Raw genomic sequence first — 14,566 nt, forward strand, 5'->3', positions numbered from 1 at the left:
GTCTGCATTGATGATACATCAATGTGATGGTACATTTTTACTGCACTGTCTTAGTATCTCTCCAAATTATTTGGTAGAGGGATAACAAAAAGTTTCTCCCCGGCCTCAACTATGACACGCTTTCCTAAAATAAACTCTGCTTTTACAGCAAACATGTTGTTGCTCTGTGAAACTTTATGAATCCATCGTGAGGAAGATATGTTTAAGTTTCTAACTCGATGTAGCCTCTGTAGCCTTTCCAAAAACTTTTGCTCTTCAAGCTGGTAGGAATTTGATGTTGATGACTTGTTGTTTTGAAGTCTACAAAACAATTCTTTCACACCAGCATTGGCTTTCCTCATGATCATGTTTGCTTTTCCATTGAGGCTTTTCCACCTAAGGAATTTTATTAGCCACTTGAATGGGCACATGAGTGGTGCCATTGAAGAATGTTAACAGGGTACCGTTGTAGGACTCAAAGGGGAATGTTGATGTAGCCCACAAAGGTCCCCAGCTGCGGACACTGGCTACCAGATGCGTCATCAAATGCACATTGAACATCAAATTGAAAGCACCATACAACCTTTCAAAGTCCAGCAAAGACGAGGAGAAAAAGGGGTAGGTAGTCAGGCACAAAACCATTTATCATCTGAAAATTTTGCAGTTGCATTAGTGGTGAGGGGCCTTTGACACCCATTACAGGTTTACTTGCTGTTCCAGACATAGTATGCTGGAAGTGTTCTGCCTCTATCCTGAGCTGTGGTTCAGGGGTTGTACTAGAATAATTGCCACCACCAACATGTAAACAGAAGTCCCAGCCATAGGTTCCATTGAACTGTTTGGCGTTCCTGAGCACGGGTCGTGCAACAGAGTCTGCTGAACATACTATGGCATGTACTTTAGAAATATGCTCTACATTATTTCGATCTCTCTATGTTATGCCTTTGTCTTCTAGTGTTTTGAGTTGATCCACAAAGACAGTCAAGAGGGAAAACATGTTGGGCTTGCAATGACCAAACCACAAGCAGGGGACACATATGTTTCTTTGACGATCTTTTGGATTTAGCTCAATTACCTGACATTGAATAGGCCATATTTGGAATGTGTTGCTCTCAAATGCTGGAACTCCGTCACAATTCCAAAGCATAGTGATGTCATCTCCCTGTAATTTACCACTTTTTTGTAGTTTGTCATTTTCTACTCCACATTGAACCACTTTTAAGATTGATGTCTGTATTAAAAGGGGTATTGCAACCACCACATACTGAATTTTCAATGTTATTTCCAATGTAATTTTCACATTTAGAACAGTAGAAGTATGTCTCATAATGTCCATACTCCCCATATGATCTGTGGAACCAATAGGTTGTATGTGGCAGCAACCCTGGAAAATGTTCATTGAAGATGTCGAGGAGATCCTGCAGTGCTACATTTGTCAGACTGTGACGTAGAACTAAAGACATCAGCAAAAGCAGACTTTGACATTTTGTTATTGGTGCTCCAGGATAAAGTGAATCATCATCACCAAGTGGAAATGCAGGAGCACCCTAAGAGGAAAAGACAAATGATGCATTAATATTACAGTCTGATTGACCATAAATTTTTGAGAAAAACTTAGTTATATTGATTACCTTGGACATATTTCTCTTCATGCTGTTCTCTTTTCTACTTGTATCTTCTTTCTCACCTTGTCCATCTCCTTCTGATCTATCATCTGCCTCATCTTGTACATAACTTCCACTCCACCCATGTCTTGTCCACTGCCCTCAACCCAATCTCCTTCAACAACTGGTCCATTCTCCTGTTGGATGTTGGTTACATCTTCCTCTTTTGCAGGATCACTGTTGTCCTCTGTGTTAGCTGCTAGGGCATCTTGCATTGTAGGCGACCGGCAGAGACCATGATCTGGAATAACTGGCAACCCCATTGTGGCTGTAAGGTTCTAAGAGGAGACATTCAATCAATGAATGATGCTACTGACATATGACAAATGCAATGTAATGTAAATACAGGGAGGCCATAGAAATGATGTGCATGTTAACCAGTCCTATTTCAATTCATTTTGTAATGGTAAATGGTGCATTTAAATAGCACATTTATCCATTCACACACATTAATACACCGATGAGGAAACCATGCAAGGCACCAACCTGCTCACATCCCAATCTATCATTGGGAGCACTGCCAGGACCTGTGCACAGACAACATTGCATCATACTCCCCCCTGAACTGCCAACTTATGGTGGTGGGGGAGTTTGAGTGCCCGAATGATCCCAGGAGCTATATTGCCCGGGGCTTTATGCCCAGCCCGAACGAGCGATGTGGGTCCTACCTCCTGTGGGCTCACCACCCGCAGAGGAAGCCGTAGTGGTCGGGTGCAGTGTGGTTCGGGCGGCAGTCGAGGCGGAGGGCCTCGACAGCCTGGGCCTCGGAAGCAGCCTCTGGCTGTAGGGACATGGAATGTCACCTCGCTGGGGGGGAAGGAGCTCGAGCTTGTGCAGGAGGTTGAGAGGTACCGGCTAGATATAGTCGGGCTCAACTCCACGCACAGCATGGGCTCTGGAACCCAGCTCCTCGAGAGGGGCTGGACTCTCCATTTTTCTGGCGTTGCCCGCACTGAGCGGCGGAGGGCTGGGGTGGGCGTGCTTATTTGCCCCACAGCTTAGCCGCCACGTGTTGGAGTTCACCCCGGTGAACGAGAGGGTCGCGTCCCTGCTCCTTCAGATTGAACACCTGCAGGTTCAAAATGCTGCTCCATTTCTGAGCATACTTGCCAAAGTCTTGATTCACTGAAATCCAAATTTGTTGTCTTGTTTATGAAAAATTATAGGAAGTGAGTGTCACCCACTGAATTTTTCACCCTAAAACTGTAGAACCTTCAGGGATGAATTCATCTGTTAGAATATTAGGGTCATGACACAGACCAAAAATCCTTAGTGAATTTATGGCACTGTAATACTATGAAGTGTTGTCGGTGTAATGTTTTTCTAAAAAACCTCATCACCAGAAAGCATCTGTTGTGTAGTTCATATGTTGTCACTCAATTCAGTCTTTCTCTTTGGTAAAAAAGGAAAAAAGGATACTGCAACTTTCACTTCAGATGAAGATGAAACACAGATTGAGCCATCACAAGTTCTTCCAAAAAAATTTAAGTATTTACAGAAATATGGGAATGTTATGGGAGGATAAGGTTTGACATCAGAGCAGTTGCAGAAGTGGATAGTGGCACTCCAGCTGTTTTAGTTTTGAAATGTTGACTTTGTAGTAAGTACAAAAACTGGCTACATCAGCAAAAAATATATCTTGATAAATGTCGATATAGATGAATATGGCAAAATACATTGTGATTAAAGTTTTTGCCATATTGCCCAGCCCCAGAGAGTATTGTTCCTCTGGTGAAGTATGGTCTGTCAGTACCTTAGTAAGCTGTGCAGTAGGTGTTAGATTCCAAAAATATCTACAAAGCTAGATATTTACCCCTCTCTTGCCTTAGCAGTTTAAACTTATTACTTTTTCGGCCATCTTTTTAAGAAGCTGGAGACTGCAAGAGACGGAGCAGTTTCCCAACTGAAATCTTCACTGCTGAGAGAAAAACCCACAACTGCCACTCCATTGATAAGCGAAGGCGATGATACAGACATTGACACCAATGTGGACTTATTTGACCCACCGCAGACTTCGGGATCAACTGTAACTACTAACAAAAAGCAAGAAATGAAATTAGAATTACTCCAATGTGGTTGTTTGCCGACAAAAACTTGTCCAGTGTGAAATTGTTCCTTCCAAGTATTCACTACATATTTGACAAACATGGATGGAAACTCTGCATTTATTACATTAATGACATTCTTATTTATGCAGGGCCTCTGCCAAAGGGCAAGTGAAGAAGAGGAGAGTGTCCAGATGGATCCACGAGTTCCAGTTTTAGCATGCAACAGGAAGATGAATTATTTATGTGTTTTATGTCAGTAATTGTATTGATAAGAGTCACATCTCTCATATATCTCTGCTTTTTTTCCCTTAATGCAGAAATACCAGCCTTAGTCAAGTGTGTCACAGATCATGAAGAGAATGCCACCTGTCATGGACACCGACAGCACAAGTTCTGGTTCTTGCAGTCCTGGGCCCCCGTTGCACAAAAATAGGATTCCGTCATCCAAGATGAGTAACTAAGCTCAACCAATCCACAACACGTGTGTCCAGGCTTAAACGGTTGCACAAAAACACATCCAGGATGAGAAGACACGGATTCATCAAGCCAGGTGAAACCTATCCTGGATCAGTGCGTGCACGCGGCTTTCTCAGATAGACCCCCGTTATCGAACTCAGATTCAAGGATTCGCCATGACAACGAGAGCGGCGTCCTTTTCCCGTCCGAGGCGGAAATCCTGGGGTACAGAAGAAAGGCAACACCACCACAGCGTTAAGACAGAGAGAAAAGCGCTGCAATGCACCGCAGACCGTCTGAATTTGTAGAAAGTGCACAAATACGAACTCGCTCCCCCGCTGGAACAATCGCAATTACGATCATAATAGTTAATAATAATAATCAAATCCGAAAATGAAGTCCGAAATTGTAGGTGGAATTTATTGCAGATGTGAGTGAAATTGTGTAAATGTGGCTCCAACAAACCGTAATGATAAATACACAAATTCACTGACTTCACTGAATTTCCGTTTGAGCTTAAAAAAAGTTCTGCGATAAAATATAAGAACATCCTGCAAAATGGTAACCCTAACTAATATTTAAGATACAAAAGTGTACATTGTATGCAGAAGGTGACTGCACTCCTTTTATTTTTTATTTTTTTAGCATCATTTGGTGCCCACACAATATTTATTTTGTGTAACATGACCCAGATGCTGTGTATGGAGAGAGCCATCCTCGCAACATAGTTCTCACTGTGCTAACTCTCATGGGTTAACAGAACTCATAAGTTATCAGACAATAGGCTCTATGCACGAATCATTGCCGCGTTCGAGTAAGGATGGTGAGTCATTTCTGGTCTGGCGTTAACGCTATGAACCAAGCGCGGAGTAACGTCATGGCTGAGCCTACATACACACGCTGCTTACTGGAGTTGCCAAAAATCACGGTGAATGATGTCCGCAGAATTGTCCAATAAGTAAGCTCTGACTATATGACTGGCTATGACTATTGGCAAAGATGTTACATTTGCAATGACATAGATCTACGAGTTGTTAAAGGGCAGTTACAGGAAAGCTGAGTGGGAATTGGCGCGAGTTACTTTTATCAATAAAATTTGCTCTTCTAATATTGGTGACCCACCGTTTCTGTAATTCAGTGTTTGGAGGAAACGTATGGAAACTCAGGACAGAATTACAGGTAGCCGATGCTGTACATTGGGGCACACAGCTGTGGTGGCTGGCAGTGCTATCCCCCCGTTTTTGAAAACACACATTTGTACGTTTACATGTCATCCTGACAACCAGTGGGTTTGAAAAGAGTTGAACTCACTTGCTAATAAAATCCAAAAGTAACTCCGCATGCAGCTTTGGTGGCTTTGTTGCTAGCATCACTATTACTATACTATTTTAAGACACCATTAAGATGACCTATAATATACTTTTTCATTTTTAGTTAATTTTAGAAAGCTTCTTTAAAATGCAATTGCAACACATTCTAATTTAGTTAGATAAACATTTTTGCTCTTTAAAGTGGATTTAAGTATACTTAAAAACAGTAGAGAAAATTATACTTAAGTGTAATTTAGGTGATCTTAAGAGTGTCTCAAAATAGTTCAGTCAAGTACACTAAGTTTTATTTTAGTATGTCTTAAGTAGTACCAATGATATGTCATTAGTATACTAAGTACGTTTTTAGTACTCCAAAAAAACACACTTTGAATGCAATACTTATGTGTTAATCAAGTATACTCCGGCTAAGTGTGCTCAAATTTATTATGCTAAAGCACACTTTTTTTCCACCCGGGTGCAACATGTTCCCAATCAGTGCCAGGCTTTTTAAAATTGAAAACAGAGCCATTCAAGTTGACCATTCTGTTAAGAGAAGATACTTAATAAAGCTGAATACTCCGATGAAGGCGCAAGAATGCGCTGAAACAAATCTGTCTGAGAACTAAGAACTAAGAAAGTAATTGCAAGATAAGACAGAATGAATTTAATTCAGCTAAAGCTGAATATGAATGATTAAAGGCAAAGTATTTTTGTTTATAATGTTTTTTCAATCAATCAACTTTTATTTGGCAATGTAATCCTGTGCAGAGAACTGAAATGCTGCACTTTCCAATTTATCAGCAATGGTTTATCGATCCTGAATGGCTTAAGATTTTGAGTACACAATTTTCAACATGTCTAATTTTGTCTAGAATTTACTGTTTACTAATTATGTAACTGATTAGTGAATATAATTAGCCGTGTTCACATGCTGACCTTTTTACCATTCTGATTCAAATCAGTCCAAATGAGAATTATATGTCAGCTGTAAACATGTGACACGATCTATTCCAATCTGAATAGATTGTGACACACATGTGACACGATGACGTGTCACATGTGTGTCACTACATTTGTTCAGAAAGGAATTTTTATAGCCCCATGCGCAGATTGGTCAAAACATCAATCAATCAGCGGTCCGATCTATCCCAGGATTCCTTTATTTCGTCTGCCACCTGCCGACGCCTGCCGATGACCCCCGCCAAGCCTTGACAACGCCTGCTGATCCTTGCCGACCTCTGCCGACCCTTGCCATCCCCAGTCGACACACCCCGATGACTTTTGAAGCATGTTTAGAGGGTGAAGCGAGAACTGGAAGAGGTTTTACTGATTCTGGTCTGATTGTTTTTGGTCAAAGCTATCAAGTGTAAATTATAGGCCTTGAGGAGACAAACACATGGGATTTTGAATGATAGCTGTACCACCTTCCGAATGGCAATGAATCAATGTATTTTTTCTTGTTTGTGTATTTAAGTTCAAGTGAGCCAGGGACACAGGGTGTGTGTGTGTGTGTGAGCCCTCCTCCTCCCCTTGATACAGTTTCTATACGCAGCAGAAGAACAACAATAATAGAGAACCAAAAACGAAGCAAAAACAATCGGGTTTTTCGCCTTGTGAACCCAGTTCTTTCTGAACGCAGGGGAAAGACCCAAGCGCAGCTCCCCCCATGTCACGACGGAAGCTGTCGTCGTGTTTCATATTGACAGTGCTCGCTGTTCTTATTTCCTGTTGTTGCAATGTGGCAACCTGCAGCATTGCTCCTGCTGGTAGCTGCTGTTCTGGAGGAGATCAAACACGGTAAGAAGTCCATATTCTCTCCACTTTTGTTGCCTTGTTGTTGAACTGAACGTTACAAGATTCATCCATCAGTGTAAACTGAGAACTTTTATAACTTAAAATTTGAATATTTAGGTTTCATGCTTCTTGTAGCACTCTGACATTTCTTAATGTAAAGTGCAATATAAATAAAATTCATTATTTATTATGTTAACATATAACTATATATAGCTAACATTTATTCTCCAAGTGGAGATGAATCAGAATTCAAGAAATATGAAATTATGCTATTAAAATTTGAGATTTTAATTTAACAATGGATTAAGTTTTGGACCATAGTAGTTTGTACACACACACACACACACACACACACACACACACACACACACACACACGCTCTTCTATTTCAAACAATTTTCGGTAGGTAGAAGACTTCTTGCTACTCCCTCTGTAGAGTTAAACAGTTCACACACTCAATTCGGGAGAGGTTAACCATGGCTGGCCTTAACCGTCGCTGCTAACACATGTCTAGACGCTAAAGAAATGATGAATTGACTTTCATGAAAAGGGAAGGCACGTATTCTCAGATGGAAGTAAATAAATGTTTATTAGTTCAAGAATTAGTTTCTTTATAAAATGAACAAAGATCAAAAGGAGGAAAGGCAGCAAAGCATAAAACTGTCAGACAAAGGGTCCTACTTTCATGCTCTAAAGCGCTGTGGAGGTCTGATGCGCAGGCACATTTGCATAGTCTGACCAATTCCACTTCTGCTATTTAACGGCTGAAAAATGGTAACAACAAATGATTCCAAAGTCAGAAAAAAAAAATATTGAAACTGTTCAACCACTGAAGTGAATCATCGATGTGCCCATCAGGTGTGCAGGGGGAATGTGGTCCTTGTAGGAACACAGGTTGAAACTGTAAGTTCCCCTTTGCTGATCTATTCTTCCTGATTGTTACTTCTCACAATAGGCTGTTCTGAAGTGGCAACAAGTTTAGTGCTCCTCAATTTTCTTCACTGTTGCTTTCCTTTATTTTGTTCTTAAAGGTCCAGTATGAATTTTAAGGAAGCCTGCCTGACAGCACGCTTGGTATTTAGGCCACTGTCAGGTGGGCTTCCTTAAAAATGGTGGCACAAGATGGCAGCTAATTAAGAGAAAGACCCTTATTGCTCTACATATATTATTATGTCTATATAAGACCCATTCTGTGGATAGAAAAACTAAATTAATTTCATTGTACTGCAAGTATACACTTTTATTAATGTGTTTATGGGCATCATGTTAAGCTTTTTCTTACATAAAAATCATGAATCAAGCCAAATTTTACAAACTGGACCTTCAAGAAGCAGCTTTTTGTCAGTACATTGCTAAAGAACGGAGGCAGGTCTCCTTGAGTGCGCTCTTCAGTTTAATGCCAGTTTTTTAGCAGTGAGAGTTTGGCTTCAGGTCACCTTATTCTCGAGAGACTGTGTGTTTGGCAGCAGCAAAGTCAGTAGGTGAAGGAGCTTGTGGCAGAAGGTTGTGGTGACGTCCACCTGGTCCCTCTTTTTAGATGTTGTGTAAGCAAAGAAGACCTGATGAACTTAGACCGTTTCTCCAGGCTACTGGTCTGTACCACAGTAGCAGTCAAAGTCTGCATGAAGAGGAGAAACTCTCAGCTGTGAAGAGAATTCAGGTAGCAACCTGAAAGTGTAAAAAATAAAATAAAATAAAATGAAAGCTGAGAGAACATGTTAAACATGTTGAGGCCTCATTGCTCTGACAGCAACCTTCTGTCAGAAGAAAGAAAGATGGTCATCCTCCTACATCATTTATAAAAACACTAAAAACTCAAACTGAACTCAAATAAATGAGCTGACGGAACTGAAGAGTTTTTTGGTTTTTTTTTTTTTAACCTCTGGACCCCCCAAAAACACCTTTACTATAAACAAAATAATAAAAAAGACACATTGATGAGATATTTAAAATGGTATTGATTCCATCAGCTTTACTTATTTGTTTTTTCTCATGTTTTTTTTCCCAGGTCGCTGCTCGGGGTCTTCTGTGTTTGTCCAGACAGGACGGGATTTAACTCTGGATGTCAATGAAAGCATTAGTCTAAAGAAAGGCGATGATTTTTTATGGAAATGCAATAATCGTAATATTCTAAAATATAATGGTCAACAAACCATATTTTTTGAAACAGTCAAATTCAATGAACATAATTTTTCCCTACACCTAAATAATGTAAATGCAAGTGCCAGTGGAACCTACACTGCTGTGGTCAGTGGTCCGTCAGACATAATTGTAGATGAATACCAGGTGACGGTGCTGGGTGAGTCTCTGATCATTTCAAAGTGTGATACACAGCAATATGCTGTTCTACAGACTGTCTCACCTGGTTCCTTTACACCTCTTCCTCAGACCCAGTGACCCCAGTTAACTTGACAGTGAAGTCCACCAGCAGCTCAGACTCCTGTAACTACATTGTGACCTGCACAACACAGACTGCTACCACTAACTCCACTGTCAAGTGTAACAATGGAAGTTGCAGCCTGGAGGGAGGAGAGGCGAGAGCAGTCACAGCCTCTGGAGCTTCACTTCATGTCTACCTGGAGCAGGACTCAATCATCTGTAAGCATAGCAACCAGGTCAGCTGGACCAAAGACAAGAGAACGATAGAGGATTTATGTGTCATCCATAGTGGTGAGTTGGAAAGATGAAACAATTTGTAAAGATGACACAGATTTAATTTGATTTTAACTGAATGATATAAAGACAGAAATAAACCATGATATCTCTGAATAATGCTAAAAATAGGTATGATTGTATTTTTGTTTATAGGATAATGAAGTCCGATGCACGACACAAGTTAGTTTGCCTTTTATGCAAAATGAAAACCAACATCTTAAACAGTATCTTGGATATTCTTGATGCTGCACAGTGTCTCTTTATCTACTCTCTTGCAAGTTGAAGGCTTGAAAAACAGATACATAATTCTTATTGTATTAATTTGTTTTCTTTAGGAATGTGAGCAGTTTCATTTTCAGTAAATAAATAAAAGTCACAGAGTGCTGTAAATACTATGAATCACACCAGAAGAATAATCTTGTCTCTGACTTTCGTTCCAGGTAATGCAACGAACGTTGCCATTATTGCGACAAGTACCATTGGTATTACCATTGTTGTGCTGATTCTGCTGCGGGTGTCTATATATTTCCGAAGGAGAAGAACATGTGAGTGAAAAAATGTGAAGGACACAGTCAGAATTTTAGACTTGTGCACAGGTGCTGATGTAGACAAATACATTATGTGATTCAAGCTGTTGTGTATTTGTTATGGCTCCCACACAGATAATACTCAGAGCGCTGAAAACACAACATATGGTGTAGTTGGGGTAAGTAAATGTTCATTTTTAAATCAACACTTTTCCAGAGTTAGTCAATAAAACGTCCAACTGGATTGTAAAGCTTAAACTGTCTTCTTGTGTGTCGTCCTGCATGAGCACTAAACACAACAAGGTTTAGCAACGTCTTCCTTCACCTGCCACTCTAATGCATTTACATATCCTGTCTCTGGCTGCTTGCTTGTGCTAAATTATGCTGCAATAGACCAACATCAAATCAGATGTAAAAATGCAGTTGGTTAAGTTACCCAGTTTTAACTTTTGAAAGCCTCCCTCGGGCTTTGCTGTTGGGACAAAGAGTGTGAGGCTTCCTCTTTCATAAGAGCTGAAACGTGTGCTCATCTGCGACACAGTGCAGGAGCTAGTTTCTGCCAAAGCCAGAAGGAATTTGCAAAGGACAGGCAGTAGGTTCACGGTCAAGTGAACCAACCAGGTTTGTTACTTGTTATCTATCGTTGCTTTGCTCTGCAATGTTTAACTAACTTCTTGTCACAGCCAGGTAGAAGGAAGGCAAACCACAATCCACCTCTGACAACACTGCAGCTATGCACACTGACTTATGCTTTTGTTTTAGCACCAGCAGCTGTTGCTTACAACATGTAGCACAGGGGTGGGCAATTCATTAATTTTTGCAAGGGGCCACATGAGAACATCTGAATTGTGTCAGAGAAACACACACACACACACACACACACATATGCTAATACACTAATGACACCAATGAATTCAATAAGGAAGCAGTCCAAGCACTTTGACGCTGCGCGGATGAATGAGAAGGAAGTGGTGTCAGTCAGTGTCAGTTACCTGCGATAAGTTGCTGATTCTGAACATTATTTCTGTAACTTTGATGAGGCACTGCTTTATGAAATCACCGCCTGAGAACGGTTTGTCGTGCTGGGCAATAAATTTAGTGACTTCATGGCTTGCGTTTCTTCGGTGCTACCATTTCGTGTGACAGTGGTAAAAGGTGCTCTTTGCTTAATTTTGTTTCGTGAAGAAGCGCCGTTTCCGTGGCTTGCTCCATCTAGTGTTGAAACTGAGAAGTGCAACAGAGTTGAGCTCGAGCTTCTTGTGCGGGCCATATTCAATTACAGTTTCAGAATTTGCGACACCCCTGATGTAGCAGCTTCTGCTTCCTGATCTCACTCTGTGTTTTTCTGAGAGCAGCTTTGAGCAGCCACCGCTTGCATCTTCTGCTTCTTTGCTGCAAACAGAACTGATACAGTATGGACAGGAAGCTGATTGGTTATAGAAGTGATAGACAATTAGGGCTGAAGATACTGTCTACTGCAGGAGGCCTAATGATAGATGTGCAACATTGCAGGGTTGAAATCAGTTGTGCAACTTTAGTAACGTCATCCAATCATGCAGTTGTAAAGGAATCCCCATTTTCTTTTTGCAGAATGCTGTGTGTGGTGCATGTTTGAACTAGACAATGAGGTGAAAACAACAAGCAAGCAACCACTCATAGAAACGCATGTCTTTCTCAGGAGAGTCAACCAGCTCCTGATCCCCGTGCAACAAATGATCCATCACCATCTGAATACTGCATGGTCGGACCTCACAGTGACCTCGCGGCTTCCACTGAGCGACAACACATCCCTCAGGCAGAGAGCCTGTATGCAACGGTTCAAAAGTCAGCCCAACCCTAAAAGAACAGAAGAAAATCTATGTATCATCATGACTTCAATTTGTCAAGAAACTCCTTTTATTTTCCTCATGACTTCTTGTGAACTGAACATTCAAGCAGTGCCGCTGTACATGAACATAATATGCCTTCCAGTGTAAATTCTCAAACAATAAAAGACTACATTGCTTGAAAGTCTGCATTGATGATCCACTATATCTTCACATGATTTGTGACCCAAATGTGAGTAATGTAAGAGGGTTTTTGAACAATTAGTTAATGCATAGTTTTATTTTATCTTATTGGCACTAACACAAAGGCACCCAAGTTTGTTTTTACTCAAGGTGAAATTAAAATAAGCTGTTCATATAGGTAAACACTTTGACCGAACAAAATAAAATAAACTAGAATTGATCAAATTAGACTGACCACTAATTTGAAAAGATCTGACTAACAAAACCAAAAACACCAAAATTAGCCAAAAATAAAAATTTATTAATTAATAAACCCAACACATGCAGCACCAGTGCTGAGGCAAACGAAACAGGGGGCCTCGTGTCTTGAAGTTGTGTTGTCTACACAGCACATCCTGTTCAACGAGGCCGAACAGGCCTATGGTGAGCACAAGCAAAGCCCAGCAGAATAAAAGCCACACAGGGGTGATGTGAGTAGCACAAGCCAGGTAGGTAACTGAAGCAAAGCATGCAGCAGCAGCAGCAGGTCTTCCCAGGCAGTGTCCTACCTCTATAAAAATAAAACATGGACCAAATGAATATTTGTGGAAGCTAGTTGTTATTTTTGTAATATTTAATGAAATAGTTTTAAAAAGAAAATGATTTAGCTTTGTCTAGTTTGATAAATAACACATTTCGTTTGATCCTAATATTTAGCATTATTGGAGTTAATGTGAATAATTATTTTATTTTTAAGGTGAACTACATATCTCTGGGTCTACCAAGCATAGGAGGCAGCACCAGTGAGTGGTTGTCCGATTGTCAATGGAAGAATAAATGACAAAAAGCCCTTTACTGCTTTGCATGGACAATGGTTCCATTCCTGCGTAAATTCATTCCCGAGGTTCCTTTGTGGCCGCTTGATTGGATTTTGACTCATGTCATTTTGTTTGTTTAGTTTTGATATTTAGGTTTTGACCAATGAAGATGACAAATGGCCACTATAATATTAAAAGTATGAATGCTGACGGGAGAGGTAGGGTAACATGGGCCTCACATACCCACCAGGCCACATCTACAAAGCTCTCTGAGCCTCTGCAATGGCAAACAGTGGCTGACCACCTTACACAAAGGCTAGCAGATTACCTGCAAGACAGCAGGAGGTGCAGTGTCCGACTGTCTGCACATTGACAAAACAATAATTCTTCAAGTTTACCTCCAAGACAGCAGTATGAACATGATTTTGGAAAACAAACAAAAGCCGTTTTGTCAAATCGCTCCGTTCTTTCTGCAGTACAGCACACAGGAAGGGGTTCCCACCACCGATGCCACCAGTTCCATCACCTTCAGCCTGTAGCTGCTGACACAAAGAAAAAGGAAAATTAGGGAAGGGCGAATCTCCACAACAAAAGAAAAAAAAACAAAAAACGAACAGCAATATCCACTTACTAAAAGAAACAATAATAAATTAGAAAGAAAAGTGTATTCAATCAATAGGAAAGAAACAAATCAAACAAAAATAAGGTAATTGATTGACCCAAACAAACGCAAAAAAAAAAAAAAAAAAAAAAAGGCAATAAAGAACCAAATAAAACATTAAACCAAACATCTACACATCTACATAGATAAAAGATTTTCAGCTTTAAAAGGCAGGGATACACATTAAAATCATCATGCCATCCCCACGAATCGCGCAAACCCACAGCGACTCAGGTGGAGCAGTTCTGTGGTCAGTTATCGCAGGAACTGACGTTGGGGATAGATCTGTGGTGAGGCATAGACAGCAGAGCAAGGCAAAGCAAAACAAAAGCAAAAACAAAAAAAACAGAGGCCAAGCAGCAGTCTCTCTGTCAAAGCTACGTTTGACAGTCGGTCCGCCTTGCGGCCGTAACTCAGCCCTCGCTGGGTCCGTACGAAGCTGGATCAGCCGCTGAAGAGTGACGCCTTTGTCGCGGGTGGTGCTTTGAGCACCTGATTGGACACTAGGAGGGGAGAAATAACAGACAAGTGGGGACAGCTGTGTTCTCCCTGCCAGGTGTGGTTCACAGGCGCGCGCGATTGGCGGAGGGAGCTTAAAAGGAGTACAACGGGGAGAAGACAGGACAGGACAGGACGCTGGCAGAACTGCAAAGCAAGCGGTCCGGC

The 14,566-nt window shown here is 40.9% G+C and overlaps 1 protein-coding gene across 1 annotated transcript; it reads left to right on the forward strand.

Annotated features, from left to right (window-relative positions):
- Nucleotides 1-7,115: 7,115 nt before the first annotated feature.
- On the forward strand, nt 7,116-12,445 carry LOC142885489 (uncharacterized). The gene is made up of 6 exons (XM_076022004.1): nt 7,116-7,254; nt 9,260-9,550; nt 9,640-9,921; nt 10,347-10,451; nt 10,569-10,612; nt 12,112-12,445. Exons 1-6 carry the CDS (start codon nt 7,194-7,196, stop codon nt 12,271-12,273), a joined length of 945 nt encoding a protein of 314 aa, XP_075878119.1. The 5' UTR covers nt 7,116-7,193; the 3' UTR covers nt 12,274-12,445.
- Nucleotides 12,446-14,566: the final 2,121 nt, after the last annotated feature.

Source organism: Nelusetta ayraudi, unplaced genomic scaffold (assembly GCF_046127955.1).
Source record: "Nelusetta ayraudi isolate G7.1 ecotype Tasmania unplaced genomic scaffold, CSIRO-AGI_Nayr_v1 ptg000011l, whole genome shotgun sequence".
NCBI classification, from domain to species: domain Eukaryota; kingdom Metazoa; phylum Chordata; class Actinopteri; order Tetraodontiformes; family Monacanthidae; genus Nelusetta; species Nelusetta ayraudi.

Excerpts from the sequence above, each read along its gene's own strand:
- LOC142885489 (XM_076022004.1), top strand. The coding sequence starts at position 7,194 with ATGTGGCAACCTGCAGCATTGCTCCTGCTGGTAGCTGCTGTTCTGGAG. Across the intron at positions 9,922-10,346 it reads TTTATGTGTCATCCATAGTG|GTAATGCAACGAACGTTGCC; the intron begins GTGAGTTGGAAA and ends CTTTCGTTCCAG. Across the intron at positions 10,452-10,568 it reads TTTCCGAAGGAGAAGAACAT|ATAATACTCAGAGCGCTGAA; the intron begins GTGAGTGAAAAA and ends GCTCCCACACAG.